Source organism: Panthera pardus, unplaced genomic scaffold, assembly GCF_024362965.1.
Source record: "Panthera pardus isolate Hobbes unplaced genomic scaffold, ASM2436296v1 HiC_scaffold_2, whole genome shotgun sequence".
Taxonomy (NCBI): domain Eukaryota; kingdom Metazoa; phylum Chordata; class Mammalia; order Carnivora; family Felidae; genus Panthera; species Panthera pardus.
Genome location: NW_026526765.1, coordinates 95,041,242 through 95,060,125, shown reverse-complemented (window position 1 = coordinate 95,060,125; position 18,884 = coordinate 95,041,242). Strand labels below are relative to the sequence as shown.

General features: G+C 46.6%; 1 protein-coding gene and 1 long non-coding RNA gene across 2 annotated transcripts in view; one reads left to right on the top strand and one right to left on the bottom strand.

Moving 5' to 3' along the window:
- THBS4 (thrombospondin 4) overlaps nt 1–13,963 on the top strand; it is a 45,063-nt gene extending 31,100 nt beyond the window's left edge. The window contains exons 11-22 of the mRNA XM_053907246.1: nt 1,920–2,024; nt 2,584–2,691; nt 2,945–3,104; nt 4,459–4,577; nt 5,460–5,512; nt 8,019–8,212; nt 9,125–9,303; nt 9,936–9,984; nt 10,082–10,278; nt 10,880–11,052; nt 13,069–13,208; nt 13,741–13,963. Of these exons, the coding sequence (XP_053763221.1) occupies nt 1,920–2,024; nt 2,584–2,691; nt 2,945–3,104; nt 4,459–4,577; nt 5,460–5,512; nt 8,019–8,212; nt 9,125–9,303; nt 9,936–9,984; nt 10,082–10,278; nt 10,880–11,052; nt 13,069–13,208; nt 13,741–13,802 (1,539 nt within the window). The 3' untranslated portion in view covers nt 13,803–13,963. The remainder of the gene's footprint in view (nt 1–1,919; nt 2,025–2,583; nt 2,692–2,944; nt 3,105–4,458; nt 4,578–5,459; nt 5,513–8,018; nt 8,213–9,124; nt 9,304–9,935; nt 9,985–10,081; nt 10,279–10,879; nt 11,053–13,068; nt 13,209–13,740) is intronic.
- On the bottom strand, nt 9,632–10,974 carry LOC128778291 (uncharacterized). Its single transcript, XR_008423816.1, has 2 exons — nt 10,860–10,974; nt 9,632–10,600 (listed from the first exon to the last, which is right to left on the bottom strand). It is a non-coding gene; the product is annotated as an uncharacterized LOC128778291 (long non-coding RNA).
- Nucleotides 13,964–18,884: the final 4,921 nt, after the last annotated feature.

Genomic DNA, 18,884 nt, shown 5'->3' with positions numbered 1-18,884 from the left:
ATGAGAAGAATTAGAATGAAGTTGAAGAAATGTAATAACATGCATTCTCTCTGGCAGCACAGATAGTCTGTAACAAGGTCCTGACAAAGGAGCAGGCTGGGTCAGAGGGAAAAACCCCACAACTTGCCTAATTCCTGTTGCCTGGGCATGTTTATTACCATTGAGAGGCGAGTGTAAATCTGTGTTTAAATCCTAATTTTCTGTGAACAAATTAATGACTTCCCTGGGATGGTGGGTGATGGAGCTCTTAATATGTTTTTGAATTTGTAATAAGGCACGACAACAGATGGTAAAGGATTAATACACTTGGTGTGACTACTAAAATAATTTAATCTGCCAGAAAATGGCTCATTAAAAATGTATTTGTTCCTAGAGGAAATTTTTTCTTTCATTAAAATGAGTCAAGGACCATACCCCATGGCCAAGCTTTCCAGGCCTTCTGAAGGCCCGCTGAAGCAACTGCACGGAAATAGGGGCACTTACGGGAGGGGTGTCTTTGGCCTCCTGCCTTCTAAATTCCCGGTTGCAGAAGGAAAGCATGGATGATTGAGAACAGGCAGGCTGCCGCTTAGGAAGTCACTGGTCTTCAATCACCTTCTTTTGATTAGCAAGGCCAGGAAATTTAATGTTTATTCATGTCAAGTTCTTTTTCCCTAAACCCTGCTTCTGTTCCTCAGGCTCTCTGTCCTCTCCCTGACTTTCTGGTTCCCTGTCCTTTTCCAGGTCCTCTTCCTCACTGTTAGTTCCTCTGTTCTGCCTTCCCCCTCTGCAGGTGCCTGTCCTGTTCCTGGGCTGGGCCCCCAGGTCCTACCTCATGCCTAGGGCACTACTTACTGAATAACTTCTTTTGTCTTCGGTTTGCCAGCGATCCTTGCTCGATAGCCTACTTGTCTCACCTACAATGGGGTAACAATGACCTTGCAGTGTCATTGTAAGGATTGGAGACAATGGGTGTAGGGTCTGATACAGAATAACTATTGATGCCTCTTATGCTGGCAATGAAGTGAGGGCTGGTGACAACAGGGTACTTGGGTAGACTTTTCCAGGGGTGGAGAGAACACACAGGCCCAGCCCTGGACCTGTGGGAATCTTCTTCTGCTAAAGGGCATGAATAAAGGTAAAGCACCTTGGAAGGTTACTCTTTTGATGGAAATTGATTTAGAAGACTGTTAAAATCAGAGATATGACTGCGGTTCAAGAATGATAAGGGAAGTGGCACAAAAGCCACATGCATTCGTTTCTGCTGGGAGAGGAAATTGAATAATCATGTGGAGAACAGGTTAACAGTAACTCTAAATTACAAATACCCTTTGAACCAGGAATTCCACACTAAGTACACCAGTACATGTGCAGAATGACCTATGTACTAGAGTAACTTGTTGTAGCCTTGTTTGCAATAGAAAAATGTTTTAAAAACCAGACACCCATCAGTAGAGGACTGGTTGAATTCATTAAGGCACATGCCTACCACTTTGGGTATGATATATCTGTGACCACTAAAAAGAGTGACATGATCTACTTGGAGTGATATGGAAAGAGCTCCAAATAAAGTACAGAACAATGGATATAGGTGCTGTCATTTGTGTTAAAAGTCAAAAGAAAAAGAATGCGTGTATTTGCTTGTCTGTGCATGTTGTATCTGTGGAAGTATACATAATAATGGATGGCCTGAGCCAAAAAAATAGGAATGGGGAGGAGTCTTGGTTCTATCTCCCTTTGTACCTTTTGATTCATAAGACTATTCAAAAAATAATAGTTTTAAAATCCTACCCAACAAGGCGGTGTAGCTCTGGGCCCTCCCTCTGGGGAAGCACATATGATTAGCAGGGATTCACAGGGTCAGAGCTGAGGCCCTTGTCAGCCACCTGCCTCCTCCCAGGCTTGGTTTCCCGAACTTCTCCTGCGCTTTCCCTTCACAGTGTGGCATTGGTTGGGCTGGCGATGGCTATATCTGCGGAAAGGATGTGGACATTGACAGTTACCCCGATGAAGAACTGCCGTGCTCTGCCAGGAACTGCAAGAAGGTAAGGAGGGCACACAAGAAAAACACCACATTCGCTGTGGGCTGTCCAGAGCCAGAGCTTATATGGGGGAGGGTTCCATTTAAAACTGCATTTTGAAAGTAGCTGCATATCAAACGTAGCCAAACAGCCATCAACAGGAAAGTCAGGCGGCTACAGTCAGTCTTGAGGTTAGAAATCATTTCTGACCTAAGACAGATGTAGATGGGGGTGGGGAAATACGGAGAGGTTGATAAAAGGGTACAGACGGGATACGAAGGGATAAGAAGAATAAACCTGAGGATCTAATGTATAACATGGTGACTATAGTTGTTAACCCTGTATTGTCTAACTGCAGTTGGCTGAAAGGATAAAACTTAAATGTTCTCACCCACACACAAAGAGCCAGTGAGATGTTGGATGTGTTAACTCAATGGTGGGAATCCTTTCACAACATAAAGGTATATTAAATAATCACAGTGTACACTTCAAATATATTAGAATTTTGCCAGGTATACATCAATAAAGCTGAAAAAAAAGTCAGATGCAGATGTTTCTCTGAGCTCTTGTTTCTTCTCCTTAGGATAATTGCAAGTATGTGCCAAATTCTGGCCAAGAAGATGCAGACAGAGATGGCATAGGAGATGCTTGTGACGACGACGCTGACGGAGACGGGATCCTGAATGAGCAGGTACTTGCTCTGCCAGCCGGGCGCATGAATTGCCACATACCAGGGATGCAGAAGAAAGCCTGCGAAGTCCCCTATTTGTATTAGTCATTCCCCATGGTAGTTGCCATGCCTGTGATCCCCTGGCATCGCGGCTCTCTCTCCTGAGTTCTGACAGCACATGACAATGGGGTGGGGCTGGCTGGCATCCACTGCAGGACCGGAGACCTTGGAGGGATTCAGTAAAGTCTGATTAAATGGTCTTCTGATCCGTTAGGATAACTGTGTCCTGACTCACAATGTGGACCAAAGGAACAGTGACAAAGATATCTTTGGGGACGCCTGTGACAACTGCCGGAATGTCCTGAATAATGACCAGAAAGACACTGATGGAGATGGAAAAGGAGACGCCTGTGATGATGACATGGATGGAGATGGTGGGCTTGTCTTGCTTTGTCTTTTATGTGGGACTCATGTGTCCTTTTGCCCTTGTTCTCTGTTAGGAGCAGAAATAGCATTGCTAACTCAGAAGGCCTCCCACATGGAGTGGTTTCCTGCAGCTTGTGTCTGGCCCGCCTCTTTCTATGGAAGGAGACTCCATAGCCCACTCCTCTATTTAATAACCCTGGGTGTTTCTGGAATTCTACATCTTTGCCAGAAACTTTGTGGGGATTACTTCGAGCAGCGTATTTGCAGGCCATGTGTCTTCCTAGAAAGAGTAGATCTCCCCCACCCCCACTTCCCACCTGTGAGATTCCTGGGAGCAGAGAATTGCATGAGAGGGCCTTGAGCAGGGTCACAAACTACAGATTCTGGGTCTGGCTCCTCCTGCGGAGAATCAGGCATCTCCCGGAAGACGGGCCCTTCCCCTGCCTATTCTGGGAAGAGTGTGGAGGCAGGAGTGGGCCAGCTCTAGGCTCCACTAAAGAGGCCTTCTAGTGTGGGCTGTGTGAATGGCAACCCCCAGAGCACAGTTTGAGCTCTGGAGCCTCTCAGGATGGGAGGCAGAACATTTGTTTCTGTGTAGCTTCCATAGCATATAGATGACTATCATCAAAGTATAGGCTGGATGTGATAGTTTTTGAAAAATATTTCACATCACAAGGGCCTTGAAGGAAAATCTTTAGAAATACACTCCCGGCCCTCCACCTACTCACCCACCACACACACACACACACACACACACACACACACACACACCGCTCCAGAATATCCACACCTCCCTAAAACATGACCTCATCCTCTGCAAGCCCTACTGATGATCAGATCCAGTGGTATGCTGGTAAACCAGTTCAACAAACCAAAAAAAGCTCCAAGATGTAGCATTTGCCAGTTTCTATGCTATAAATACCACTCCCACCATGACTGATTACAGGCTGCTTGCATGACAGGACATAGTCAGACAACAGTTGGGAAGAGGGGGGGCACGGTGGGCCCAGCCCTTGGGTCCCAGTCTTTATTCACATCGCCACAAGGTCCTCCCTCTCCAGGGCTGGCCCACCTAGCCCTCATGACCTTTTCATCTGGTTACATGATAGTCCTTGACATCTTGCACAACTTCTAACTGCATGGAGAAATGCCTCAGATCGCTGTTCATTTTTAAGTGTCCCAGAATCCATCCTTTGAGGGTACATCCAGATAAGTGCTGAGAAAGGTAGTGGCTCTTGGAGCACAGCTCAACAGAAGTCACTCACCCCAGGCCTGGGTAGAGGCTTGATCTCTTAGCACCCTGAAGCCTGTCTTCTAGATCTGTGTGTTCACCTGACTCAGGGAACCATTCCTTTCTTGTAGGAATAAAAAACATTCTGGACAACTGCCCAAAAGTTCCCAATCGTGACCAACGGGACAGGGATGGTGATGGCGTGGGGGATGCCTGTGACAGTTGTCCTGATGTCAGTAACCCTAACCAGGTGAGGAGTGTTTGAGGGCCTCATACTCTAGGCTGAGCTCCCCTATGTGAAGATTCTTTAAGACGGGTGCCTAGAAAAACAGCAGAGCACACTGGCTCAGCTCCTTGCTGTTGCACTTACCTACCAGAGCAGACATGGTAGAATTGCACACCTTAGGTCTGGAGGTGGTAGGAAGAACGCTTCATGAGACCTAAGGCCCTCTGGGCTAATCTCATGGGCTGTAGAGTGCCTGTGTAGAGTGCCTTAGTAGTAGGAATTTAATGATGCCCAAAACAAGTCTTTTTGCTGGAAGGAAAATGTAGCATGGAAACTAACCTTTGGGAGCCTGTGCCCTTTTAGTCCCCAAGCCCCTATACAGCCTATGTCTGGACATTTCAGATGAAGTTCAGTTAGCGCCGTGTTGTTTCCCTTCTCGCTTCCTGTCTGGATAATTGGGTATGATGTGTCATGTATTTTTAAAGCCCTGAGAGAGGGGCGTCATTGTTGCCCTCTGTGACTCACTCCCATTCTGGCTTAATTCCAACATGCAGAAGCAAAGCCAAATCAGTTTGCCTTGTCCCCATGCCTTTGGCTGGCTCTCCTCAGACCCGTGCCAGAGTTCCACGTCTCCACCTGCCACCATCCTGCCCCGGCGCCCTTTCCAATCAGCTCATCTGGTGTGTAGGCAGCCCAGCCATGTGGCTTGATATTTTGGAAGGCTTTTTTGACAATTCAGCATTGTGCCTACACCAATATGGTGCTGTCCTTTTGCAGTTCTGCACCAACCCAATTCCAGAGAGACTTCCTGAGATGCAGTGGTGAGGGGCCAGATCTGCCTTCTCTGGAACGTTCTGTGCATGAAGGCCCAGGGATAAATAATTACATGCTCTGTTCTCTTTGCAGTCTGATGTGGATAACGACCTGGTTGGGGACTCCTGTGACACCAATCAGGACAGGTAGGGCACATTTCTCAGCTGCATGAAGGCCCGATGAAAAATTTAGAGGGAATTTTAGCTTTCGGAGCTTTCTGCTGCCACCTTGCTTTGGGATCTCTCTGAATACATTGAGAGAGATTGAGCTCCTGGTGGGAAAATAGCCCTGCCTCTGGCCAGGGTCACCACACTTCCTTGAAAGTTCTCTATAGCCAGGTGACGGTGTCAGGAGGGGCCACGAGGCACTCCAGCAAGTGAGATTCTAGCACAGGAGAGGCAGTAGAGCATCATGCTTCAGACCCGGGCTCTGGATGATACACAGCTAGATAAATCCCAACCCCTTCACTTACAAACTACCTAACCTTAACCAGGTCATCAAATCTCTGTGCCTCAGTTTTCTCATCTGAAAAATGGGGACGACAATGGCACGTAGCCAGGTCTGTTGTGAAGATGGAGTTAATTTACGAAGAGTGCACATCACAGCTTCCCTTACATAGCTAGCACTCAGTAGGTATGAGCTCTTTTATTATTATAGTCTTTCAGCTCAGGGAAGCTTCACCATCATCCCAAAATAGGAAACTGTCAGTTTGCTGAGAGATCACTGTTATTTCATTGTCCTTGGAATTTTTTCGTGTTGTGTCCCTTTATTGGTGGTATTGTCCTGTGCAAATGAGTTTTGTCAACCCGTCTAGCCCCACACGATGTAGTCCTATATTAAGACACAGGGCTGGATCAGATGCTGTAGCAACATTAGCAAGAACACAGACAAGTGTATCTCTGCCCTGGAGGCGCCTGTGGTCCCAGGCTCTGTCCCCTTTGATCTCCATCAGGGATGCTTGTCGGGGCGGCAGGACAGGGATGAGAGAGGGAAAGGACCCTGGAAGGCAAAGCAGGGCCTCCCTTCTCAACCCCTGGGAGGTGGCCCTATCCCCAGTGGTTCTTGAGCCCAACCTTGTGCAAGGACAGCTGCCATAAAGTCCCATTTCTGTCCTTGTGCTCAGTGTCCTTGCTGCAAAGTATGTGTCAGCCAAGTGCACTTAATCCTACTTCTCAATGCAGTCTCAGTTTCTTCATCTGCAAAGTAGAGAGAATTAAATGCACCTTGCAGGTTCTGTAAGAATAAAAGCTAAAGTAGGTAACGCTGCTGGCAGAGTGCTGGTCCACAGGTGACCTGCACCAAACAGTGGCTGTGTTATTGTTACCACCACACGAGGAGAGGGCCACAGAGTCTGCCCTAGGAGGTCTCCATTTCTAAGTGGAACCTTCCCTAAGGGATGGACATCAAGAATGTCCCTTGGTGCAGGTGGTCTTGCACCGACTGCCATCTACGGAATCTCTAAAATATCCTATCCTGTCACCCTGTAGATATTTGCCTAAAATAAATGACTCATTCTGCTACATTCTAATTCCCATAAACTTGAACCTTCGGGAGGAGGACAGGAACTGCTTGTTTTTGCATAAAAATGTGCAAGGCCGTATAGAATGGCTGCTGATGGAAACGGCTCGATCTTAGGATTTAAAAGTCAGCCCTGCTACAGGCACAGGAATTCCGCTGTTTGAGCCATGTCATCTTCTACTTGCCCAGGTTGGCCTCGTTTTCTCTGGGACCCATCTGGGACATGTGGCCTGGAGGGCATGGGCTGGTGTCTGGCTTCCCTCCCCTGTCTGGGATAGGCCATGGGTAGAATGAGGTGAAAGGGACATCTGCTCTGATACAGAGTAGCCAAAGAGGGCCTCCATCAACACGGGGAAAAAAACTCTGGGGACAGGGCAGTCTCCTCCTCGAGTGGCTCTAAGGCCTGGAAAAAAGAAATGTCAGGTGGAGAATGAGGGTTCTGAGAAGTGCTTTAGAGCAGGACTGAGCCCAGCCTCCATGCTTGCCTCTCAGGCAGGGGCCGCCCCCTCCTCTCTGCCATTCTTCCTGAGGCATGCACATACGATCCTTCTTGGGTCTGCTGGCCAGGGATTGTGAAGAGGAATGGAAAACACTGGAGGGCTTCCTAGGAGCCAGCACATACAAGTACTCTGTCATAGATTAAATTGCAATATGCAAAATTCTAATCACAGAAGCATTTAATCTTCATAACAACGCAATGAGGTAGGCTCTGTTACTCCCATTTTACAGATGTAGACACTGAGCCACAGAGGGGTCAAGTATCACGCCTGGGGCTGCATGCTAGTAAGTGGCTGAGCCAGGATTCACTGAGCAGCCTGGCTTCACTGCCCCTCACTTTGTTCCCTTTGCACAGTCTCAGCTGGAGGTGGCGGGGTGTGGGGAGGTGATCACAGTCCCCAGGGACTGATAGGAACATCTGGTCACAAAACCAAAAATCAACCTTTATCTTGAGTAGGATATGATGTGCTTGTTTCAACAAGATGAGGAAGTGGAGAAAATGGTCTCGGAGGCCCACAGGGCAGCCCTGTCTAAGGACATGTGGGTCAACAGAGACCAAGCCCCCACACCCAACTCTCACTTCCTCCCTGCTCTCCGGTCACCTTTGCCACAAACCACCTCTTCCTCCTCCCACAGTGATGGAGATGGACACCAGGACAGCACAGACAACTGCCCCACCGTCATTAACAGCGCCCAGCTGGACACTGATAAGGATGGCATCGGTGACGAGTGTGATGATGATGATGACAACGATGGCATCCCAGACGTGGTGCCCCCGGGACCAGACAACTGCCGGCTGGTCCCCAACCCAGCCCAGGAGGATAGCAACAGTAGGCGGGCTCAGCCTCGGGTTGCACGGGGGCCCCCAGGCTCCCTTCTGCCAGGCACACGGTGGCACGCTTCTCCTAGGGCCTCTCTGAGGAGCCACAGTTTGGGTGGTCAGCAGACAGCTGGTAGACACCACTGGCGAGCTCCGTCAGAGAAGCACTGCCCTGCAGCCTGAGTAGCCCTGGGATGAGGTCACGTGGGCCAGGGAAGCAGCCACACGATTCCCCTCAAAGGGCTTGGGGAGCTGCTCGTCTCACAGGAGTCCCAAGCTCAGATGGCTACAGAGGTGAGGCCAGTAAGGAAGAGTGTGCACAAAGCCAGAAATGACACAGAGTAGTGAGGACCTTGGCGAGTGGGGGAGGGTACGCCCATCCACAGCTCAGCAGTTCAGTTCAAATATCTTAATACCAGGTCAGCTGAACAAAACAAACCATGAGCCAGAGGAGCCAGAGAGCCTAAGGATCACCAGCTGGTCTTAGAGACTGTCTGGTGATGATAATTTCCCTGTTTTTCATATGTTCTAGAGAAAGTACTATAGATGTTTGCTTATGTAAGATCAGCCTTAAGATTCACCACTTGGTGAACCCCAGCATCCTGACCCAAGGTTTCTGACAAGATCAGTTTTATAGAGTTGCCTACCACACCACTCTACCCCCAGAAAATTCTTTTGGTCACCTACAGTGGGGTTCAGCAACCAACCATGATGACTCCAGGATGGGGCTCGGGGCCACCTCAGACATGGCTGCTGCTGGGCTCCTCTGCCCACATGGGTGGAGAGTCATAGCCCTGGAGGTGGGGTGTCATAGCCCTGGAGGTGGGGTGTGGGCTCCCTCCAGCTCCTTGCCCAGCCCTGTCTCCGTCAAGCACAGAGTGGGCGGTAGCCAGCTCCTCTCCTCCTCCCCCGCCCCACCCAGGAGATGGCGTGGGAGACATCTGTGAGACTGACTTTGACCAGGACCAGGTCATCGATCGGATCGATGTCTGCCCAGAGAATGCGGAGGTCACATTGACCGACTTCAGGGCCTACCAGACAGTAGTCCTGGACCCTGAAGGGGATGCCCAGATTGATCCCAATTGGGTGGTCCTGAACCAGGTAAGCGTCACGTGGTCAACAGCAGCTCAGCTCTGCCTCTCAGCACAGGTCGTCCTGGGAGAAGTGGGTAACAGTAACAGGGGGCACTGTTTCGGACTGCACTTACTCCTCATAATCACCCTATGACAGAGCACTTTCATTAGCCCTGTTTTACACATCAAGTCCCATCAATCCGAAATGATTGCTCCGGGTAGCAATGCAGGTGATGGCTAAGAATGCTGGAACTGGGACCCAGGCAATCTGACCCCAGAGCCATGCTACTGATCTCTCCAGGGGACTGCCTCCTGCATGTCTTCCTTATTGTGTAGCTACAAAGAGCAGGCACAGAGAGGCTTGGGTTTTTTAGTGTCACCCAGGAAGTCACATTCATTAGAAGTCTATGTTCTCTCAATTAAGCTGATTCAATAAACCCTTAATTACAGTTTTAGCAAAATAATCTCTATTCAGCTTCTCTTTCCCCCCTCACAAGTATGTGCTTTCTTTGAGGACATAACGAGGTAGAACAGTTCCTCAGGTAATTAAATCTTTGTGTGGAGGTCAGACCTTGCTGACCACTCACCAATGGTGCCAGAGGCTCTGGGCTTCCTTGAGCTTTCTCCACCCTCTAAGATGGCCTTCAACTCTCTCTGCAGGGCATGGAGATTGTGCAGACTATGAACAGCGATCCTGGCCTGGCAGTGGGTATGTCCAGGGCATCAGGAGCACGTGTATAGAATCCACTCGTTGCAGCTCCTCATGTGGCTGGTCTGCCTCTCTGATCTTCTTCTGATCCCTGCAGGGTACACGGCATTCAACGGAGTTGACTTTGAAGGGACCTTCCACGTAAACACCCAGACAGACGATGACTACGCTGGCTTCATCTTTGGTTACCAAGACAGCTCCAGCTTCTACGTAGTCATGTGGAAGCAGACAGAGCAGACATATTGGCAAGCCACGCCATTCCGCGCTGTGGCGGAACCTGGCATCCAGCTTAAGGTACCAACAGCTCTAAGATACTCATCTCTCTTCGGAGCCCTCTTTTTAAATCCTCTGTTGTCCCATGTAGCATTTAGTTCATCTGTGAAATCGAGGTGTTTGTGCTACAGTACACCCAGGGCTTGGCCTTCATTCTTGGGTACAAGCTGTGTCCTAACCTCTGGGTGACTGATGGTGAAAATGTCAGTCTGAGTAGGGCTCAAGAGTTGGGAGAGATTTGGGGGTATGTCACCAGGCACAACATACCAGTTTAACTGGCTAATCTGTTCCCTTGATGGGGCCAGCTGTGTACAGGAGGGCTGAGCCGCTGCCTCCCTCACTCCTGCTTGGAGAAAAGGCACACTTCAGAGCTCTCAGAAACACATGTGGGGAGCAATGGATTTACAGCAGGAAAAAAAGTGGAATGGGTTAGTGGGGTATCAGCCAGAGCTGGTTATTAAAGGGTTGAAGGTCACCTCAGGAGAAAGGGCATTTAAGTGTTTACGCTTTTGTCCAAATCCAAGACAGCCAGATTGTAACCATGAAGTCACCACCCCAGGGACCCAGGAAGCAGGAAGGGTGGTCTGTGTATTTGGTTCTACCGTGCTCGTGTCCTTTCCAGGCTGTTAAGTCTAAGACAGGCCCAGGGGAGCATCTCCGCAACTCCCTGTGGCACACCGGGGACACGAGTGACCAGGTCCGGCTGCTGTGGAAGGACTCGAGGAACGTGGGCTGGAAGGACAAGGTGTCCTACCGCTGGTTCCTGCAGCACAGGCCCCAGGTGGGCTACATAAGGTACGTGGAAGACATCTCACCTTGCACTTGAAGCAAAGCACATCCTCATTGTACGTCACAGAGCCTTCACCGCCCTGACCCTGGATGGCCCTCCAAGGGCATGCTTCCAAGACTCAGGCCATGGCTCCCAGAAAAGTAGTAGGAGAAAGACACCCAAGCTCAAACTAACCAGCTGGACATTACGGCCCAACTGGGGGTAGAGGGACTTTCTGCACGGGAGGTGTCAGCGTTGGGGAAGGAGGTGCTTGAGTGGTGACCCCCTTTCTGCCATGCTGACCACTGTGAGGCAAGGCCTGGGTAAGCCTCCTATCCACACCTGCCCTGTATGGTGGCTTGTTCACGAATATTCATGCTGCACTGCGGTGGATCCCTTTTTTGGTCTCTTCCCCTCTGGACTATCAACTCCCTGAAGACAGTGCCTGTATCTCCTTTTACCTTGGTCTCCCCACTCTCGGGCCTGTACCACATGCGGCAGGAACGGATCTTCACGTGAGCCAACACCATCTGCCTCATTTCCCTATAGGACTATTTAAAAAACAAGCACTAAAAACTCTTCTCAGAAATGAGGATGGCTTAGGCTACATCTTTGAAATTTAGACCATGTACTTACTTGCTCATTCCTCAAACGTGCAGATCACCACCAACGACAGCTTATGTAGACCAGTTGCAGTCTCCTGACCAGGAAACCAGCCTGGTGGAAAAAAGAAAATCATGGTGGCTAATTCATGTTTTGTTCTTCTTTGAGCATTTAGTCAAATGTACTGTTTGTCGCACAGTAAGACATTCATGTTCTGAGCCTTATGAAGCCTAATGCCTTCTTTTCTGTCCCAAAATGCAGTCATAGAATATACAATCTGCCTGCACATAATTTGCAAAACTAATTCCCTAACACTGTAAGAGAAAAATAATAATTTATGACAAAATCATGTAAATGCTTAAACACCACTACACCACAACACAAAATGAAATAGAAGCAGTGACATTCTAATGCAGGTTTTTCTGCTGGTGAGTTAACTTCTAACAAGGTGAACAACTCTTTTTAAGCAAAACAAAGTAGTCGTTTCTCAATTTACCCCCCCCCAAGTTCAGTATATATTAAAACAGTGCAAAAAATACTTGATGTTCTCAAGTAAACGGAAGTTAGGGTCTAGGCCCGCCCTGATAATTATAAGCAGGGTTTTCACCTACCCAAGTGACGAAGGAACACTCCAAAGGAGTATAGGATGCAGGACAAGTTGTGACTGTTCTCTCCAGGGCTTTGTAAGCCATTCAGCTTCCCTGGCTTCTGTCATAAAATGCCAGACAAAGAGCCACAAATTTCTAAAGCCCTTGTTTAGGGGAGGGCTGTTGCTCCCGTGGAGGATCACTATTCTGAGATTGAACCAGGTGCTACCAGTCAGACCTCAGGAAAAGCAGTGATTTTTCAGTATGTTGTCTGGACAAGGTAACTCACAGGACAATGAGGTCACAAAGCCTCTTGGCCATGGTTCACACTGTGGTTTCTCTTTAACTCATCAGCAAGTACCCATCGAATATGACTCTGTGCCCAGCATTGTGTTAGGCTTTTGGAGAGAAAGAATATGGGAGGACAGGAACATACAGTCCTTGACCTCATGGAACTTCCAGTCCAAGAGGGAAGGGGTCACAGCTGGAGCACAACCCAGGGCTGTGAAAAATGGAGTATGAAACAGCAAAGATGTGGGTATTTAAGAAGTGAGGCCCCTCAGGAGCACCTGGGTGGCTCAGTCAGTTAGCTGGTTGGCTCAGGTCACGATTTTGTGGTCCCTGGGTTTGAGCTCCCTGTCAGGCTCTGTGCTGACAGATCGGAGCCCGGAGCTTGCTTTGGATTCTGTGTCTCCCTCTCTCTCTGACCCTTCCCAGCTCATGCTCTCTCTCTCAAAAATTTAAAAAAAAAAAAAAATTTTTTAAGTGGGGCCCCTGGGTCCCACAGTGGGTGCTTCACCTTGACTTGGGTTTGAGGTTCATGAAGACCGGCTTGGGCTGTGTTGTCCGCAGAGTGCGCTTTTATGAAGGCTCTGAGTTGGTAGCTGACTCCGGGGTCACCATAGACACCACCATGCGTGGAGGCCGGCTTGGCGTGTTCTGCTTCTCCCAAGAAAACATCATTTGGTCCAACCTCAAATATCGCTGCAATGGTAATGTGCATTCTTGTTACTATACAATATTATTACTATCATTAATCAGAAAACGCCGCCTTATTTTTACAGCACATTTTCTTCTCAGGAGCTCCAAGCTCATGCGGCATATTCGTTAAAATGTAACAGTCTCTGTGTAACCAAAGTAAATGGTAGATCTCATTTTTCCTACTTGGTAGATGAGGACATTGAGACCCACAGAATTTAACTGCTTGGCTTAGGATTTGGGGTTCAGTGAGAAATTCAGTCAGATTTAATTTACGGCAGCCTTTATTTTCTCATGGCTGAGACATAATCACACTCAAAATCCATTCTGCCTGCTAATTTCCTCTAGGCCTATGAATGAGCACTCCCGGGCTTTAAGCCAACAATTTGCAAAGCAGCCTGAAGTAGAAAATGGCTGTGGAGGCTTCAGGGGCCTGTTGCTTAGGCTGACAGTGACCCCTACAGGATGCTTGCGCAGCACGAGATGGTCCCGGATTCCAGGTGGAAGGAACTTTACTAACCCTGCTGTGCCTGTTCTGGTTTGCAGACACCATCCCAGAGGACTTCCAAGAGTTTCAAACCCAGAATTTCGATCGCCTGGATAATTAAACCAAAGAAGCAATCCATAATTGTTTTTCCAAGCACTAAAGCCATATATTTTTTAACTTACTACACCTTTTTTTTATATACACTGTGCCTGCCTTTTACCAATCCAAATAATATCAAACTTTTTATATGGATGTGGCAATAAAGAAGAGATAATTTCTAAAGCCTGGGCTACTCAGACATTGCTTACATGTGGCTCAGGCTTTGATGGTGTGTATGTGCTTCTCTGAGGTATACATCTTGAACTTGTAGGGGGAATTTTTGCTTAGACTGGGTGAATCAGTGAGATTGAGCAAGTGCGTGAATCAGGAGACTCAGGCCGAAGGTCTGATCACTGGTCCCTCAGGTTATCTTCACATAAAAGCCTAACAGTGCCATTGCTCACCTCAGCAGCCTCAAAAACACATGCTCAGGGGAACCTTCCCCAAGAAGATTTTTCCTGACCAGTCCTGGAGCCAATCTGTCTAATTCCTTCTGACACCCTCCCCCACTCCACACACACCTTTCCACACCCGCACATTCAGCAGTCATTGTGCTTATTTATATATTTGGCTCCCCCCAGTGGAATGTAAGCTTACTGACATCAAAGACCATGTCTTAACTAAAATCAGTATTCCCAGTACCCAACATAGTTACCTGAAATATAGTAGATATCCAGTAAATGTTTGCTGGCTTGCTGGCTGAATGCCTCTTAAGTAACAAGGACAAAAGTGTAGATGCATCATATAAGCCCTTCCACAACTCAAAAAGCTCTTCACAGGGGCGCCTGGGTGGCTCGGTTAAGCACCCAGCCCTTAGTTTCAGCTCAGGTCATGATCTCACAGGTTTGTGAGATTGAGGCCCATGTTGGGCTCTGCACTGACAGGGTAGAGCCTGCATGGGATTTTCTCTCTCCCTCTCCCTCTGCTCCTCCCCCACTAATGCGTGCTCTCTCGCTCTCTAATAAATTAAAAAAACCCTCACAACATATGCTCTATGATTATATCAGTAACCTAATTTCAGTGCCTAATTTATACATACCCATTCCATTTATAAGGCAAAGATCCAGGCCCATTTTTATAAACTCCCTAAGAATTCTGTTTTAAAGAATATTGCTGGGTAGTAATATATCCTCCTATTCCAATACTCCTGGAGGTATCTTAAGTCATAAATAGAGGATAAACACTATCACCACAGTTTTATCATGATTTCAATAGTCCTAAAGTACGACGCATATGCGTAAGCAATAGGAGATATGCAGGATTTCAAGACAGCCCGCTACACATGTAAAGCCTAGAGGTGTCTGTTGCCTCCTAATTCAGGACACTAGATCTCCCACATCAAGGTCTTCAGTGAGTGGACAGAATTCAGGCCTACCAATTTTTCCCTCCGCTGACACTGTCTAGTCTCCCAGGGGGACTATGTTACAGGAGATACTGTTCAAGGATTTCTGGACCATACTGCTGTCATGGGCTTTTTTCAGTTTGTGGTTTCACACCTATAATTCTTTCCCAATTCCAAAAAAAAACTAAGAACAAGTTCATTTCATTAGAGATCATCCTCTTTCAATCTTAGTCCTTTTCCTTTTTTTTTTTTTTTTTTAATCTCACTGAAAGTTTATTATTTACTGAGCCCTTAGGGCCTCTTGGAGCTCTCTGGCCCATTTGGTCTTCCACACACTTTGTCAACAATACAGTTAGGTTACACCTTTATAGCTATTTTTATGCCCTTCTGCTGAGTCTTTGGCACTTTACTAGGCAGTCTGTGATGAAAACCACAAATCTGTTTCTTCAGAGATCTCATTCTCATCACCGAAGTATATACCAGATCCTGGACAGGAAATAAACTACTCTGTAAGTTAAAGAGAGTGTGTTAATCAGATCTGCTTGTGAAGCTGAGCTGAATTCTTACAGTATTTTGATCGGACTTTCAGTGAGCCTGATTTCCTTATCAAAACCATCTCTGGCTCCCATATTCTCTCCTTTACTGCCTCCCTGATGCTGGTGGAAAGAGGAGGCAGCCTTTCTGTCCCCTCCCCACCCCCAAGTCTCCCTGCTGTTAGCAATACAGCTGCTCTAGGAAAGCAATATACCCTTAGGAAAGTTTCTTTGATACTTTTGTGTCTATAACCATGCTAGTACCATTGGCCTATAAGAGATCAAGAATACAATTGTATCCCTTAGGGAGCTTATTAGACCATTGGGAAGACAAAGGTCATTATATACAGAGAGCAACAGACCCAGTGATGTGCTGAAGCCAGTGCTTACTAGCTCAGGAGAGCCAACTATTATGTTTTGAAGACAGGATATCCCGTCAAGCTGTTGATGGTTTGATAGCCATCATGAGAATATTTACACCACAGAAATTGGCAAACACTACAAAGCAAGGCTCCAGAGAGCTGATGGTCAAACATTTACCAGCACACAACTGGGTGGGGTATACTATTCTGTCTTATTTCTGGTTGTCCCTCCTCAGTATCTTGGGAAATGCTGTAGAAAGCTTGAAACTTTCAGAAAACTTCTTCTTTAAATGGAGAAGCAACAGGAAAAAATGTAGAGAAGAAGCTTCTGGACACTGGTCTTGGCAGTGATTTGAATATGATGCCAAAAGCATTCAGCAAAAGCAGAAGTCAGCAAATGGAACTACATCAACCTCAAAAACGTCTGCACAGCAAAAGAAACTAAATGTACATCAGATAAGGGGTTAATATTCAATACGTGTAAAGAATTCATACAACTCAATAACAACAACAAACCCTGATTTTAAATGGACAGAACTAAACAGACATTTTTCCAAAGAGGACATCAAAACGGCCAATAGGCATATGTAAAAATATGCCACGTGACCAACCATCAGAAAAATGCAAATCAATACCATAATGAGTTATCAACTCATACCTGTTAGAATGGCTATCATCAAGACGAGACAAGTGCCGGTGAGAATGTGGTGAAAAGGGAACCCTTTTACACTATTCATATGAATGTAAATTGGTCCAACCACTATGAAAAACAATATGGAGGCTCCTCAAAAAAATTAAAAAGAGCTACCATATACCCAAGGAAAGGAAAACAGGAGTTCAACCACATATCTGCACTCCCATTTATCACAGCATTATTCACAATAGCCAAGATATGGAAACGTGAATGTCCATCAGTGAAGTAAAGGATAAAGAATATGTGGTAAATATACATGGTGGAAAATTATTCAGTCATGAGAAAGAAGGATATCCAGCCATTTGTGACAACATCATGGTCCTTGGGCACAATATTCTAAGCAAGGTAAGTCAGAGAACGAGAAGTACTGTATGATATCACTTACATGTGGAACAGTAAGTGCCACTGGGTGGCACATTTAAACATCTGACTCTTGGCTTTTGCTCAGGTAATGATCTCATGGTTCATGAGTTCCAGCCCCACATTGGCAAAGAGCCTGCTTGGGATTCTCGGTCTCCCTCTCTTTCTGCCCCTCCCTATGCACGTACTCTTTCCTCTCTCTCAAAAATAAATAAACTTAAAAAAAAAAAAAAAAGATTGGGGCACCTGACTGGCTCAGTTGGTTGAGCATTCGACTTCAGCTCACGTCATGATCTTGTGGTCCATGAGTTCGAGCCCCGCATCAGGCTCTGTGTTGACAGTTCAGAGACTGGAGCCTGCTTCAGATTCTGTGTCTCCCTCTCTCTCTTCCCCTCTCCAGCTCATGCTCTGTCTCTCTCAAAAATAAACAAACGTTTAAAAAATAAATAAAAAAGATTGATGGTGTTTAAGGGCACAAGCTTGCAATAAGTAGTAAATAAGTCATAGAGATCTAAAGTCTATACAGTATAATGAATGTAGATGATATTGTACAATATTGTACTACAATCAAACTTACTATGAGACTAAAACTTAATTATCCCAACTGCTAAAAAGAAAGAATAATTATATAACATGATAGAGGGGTTAAATATTGCTACAATGGCAATTATATTACAATATATAGATGTATCAAACTAATAAGTTGTATGCATTAAATTTGCACATTACATGTCAAATATATTCAATATTTTAAATGTGGAGAAGTGGAGAAAGTTGTGAGAATCAGGAAACACTTGAAAAAGGCTAGCAAGATGCCTGCGACAAACTATAGCAATGGCCTAGCTGGTGTGGTGCCCTCTCCCCCAAATTGAAACCTGGGAGTTTTTAATATTTATATTCAACTCTAGTACAGAAACTCAAATTTCTATGAGAGTTCCATCCATGTTAGCAAGGTCTTCATTTGAATCTTATTAACGGCCCTTTCCCCTCCTTGCTCTCCCTTTCTCTCAAAAATAAACAAACATAGGGGCACCTCGGTGGCTCAAATGAGCATCCAACTCTTGATTTCGGCTCAGGTCATGATCTCACAGTTTGTGGGTTTAAGCCCCACATCAGGCTCCATACTGACAGTTCAGAGTCTGCTTGGGATTCTCTCTCTCTCCTTCTCTCTGCTCCTCCCCAGTCACATTCTTTCTTTTTTTTTTAAATGTTTATTTATTATTGAGAGAGCACAACAGAGCATGAGCATGGGAAGGGCAGAGAGAGGAGAAGACACAGAATCCGAAGCAGGCTCCAGACTCCGAGCTGTCAGCACAGAGCCTGCTGCGGGGCTTGAACCCACCAACTGAGACACCGTGACCTGAGCCAAAGTCGGAAACCCGACTGAGCCACCCAGGCACCCCATCTCTCTCTAAATAAATAAATAAATAAATAAACTTTAAAAAAATATGTAACTAAAATAAATAAAAAATTTTTAAAAACATAGAATAATTGCCTTATAGAAATAAATATAAAAGAAGAATAATCTTATTAATACCTCTAAGAGTGTGAGCAGCCCTCACTCACTCATGATTTCATACTATTATCTGTCTTCCTCCTGACTGTTCACTGAGATCAAGGGTTCTGAGGAAATGGGAGGAGTGATGGAAAAATGAGAATGTCACTGTGGGGAAAGACCATTCCAGGGTAGACACCCACAAGATGAGGGAAGAGTTTGGGGGGCAGGAGGAGGGCCCTGGGCCATGAAGAGAAGCCCCAGGGGCATGGGAGGAGGGGCTGAGAGGGAAGTAGAGCACCCCCAAAAAAGGAAGCT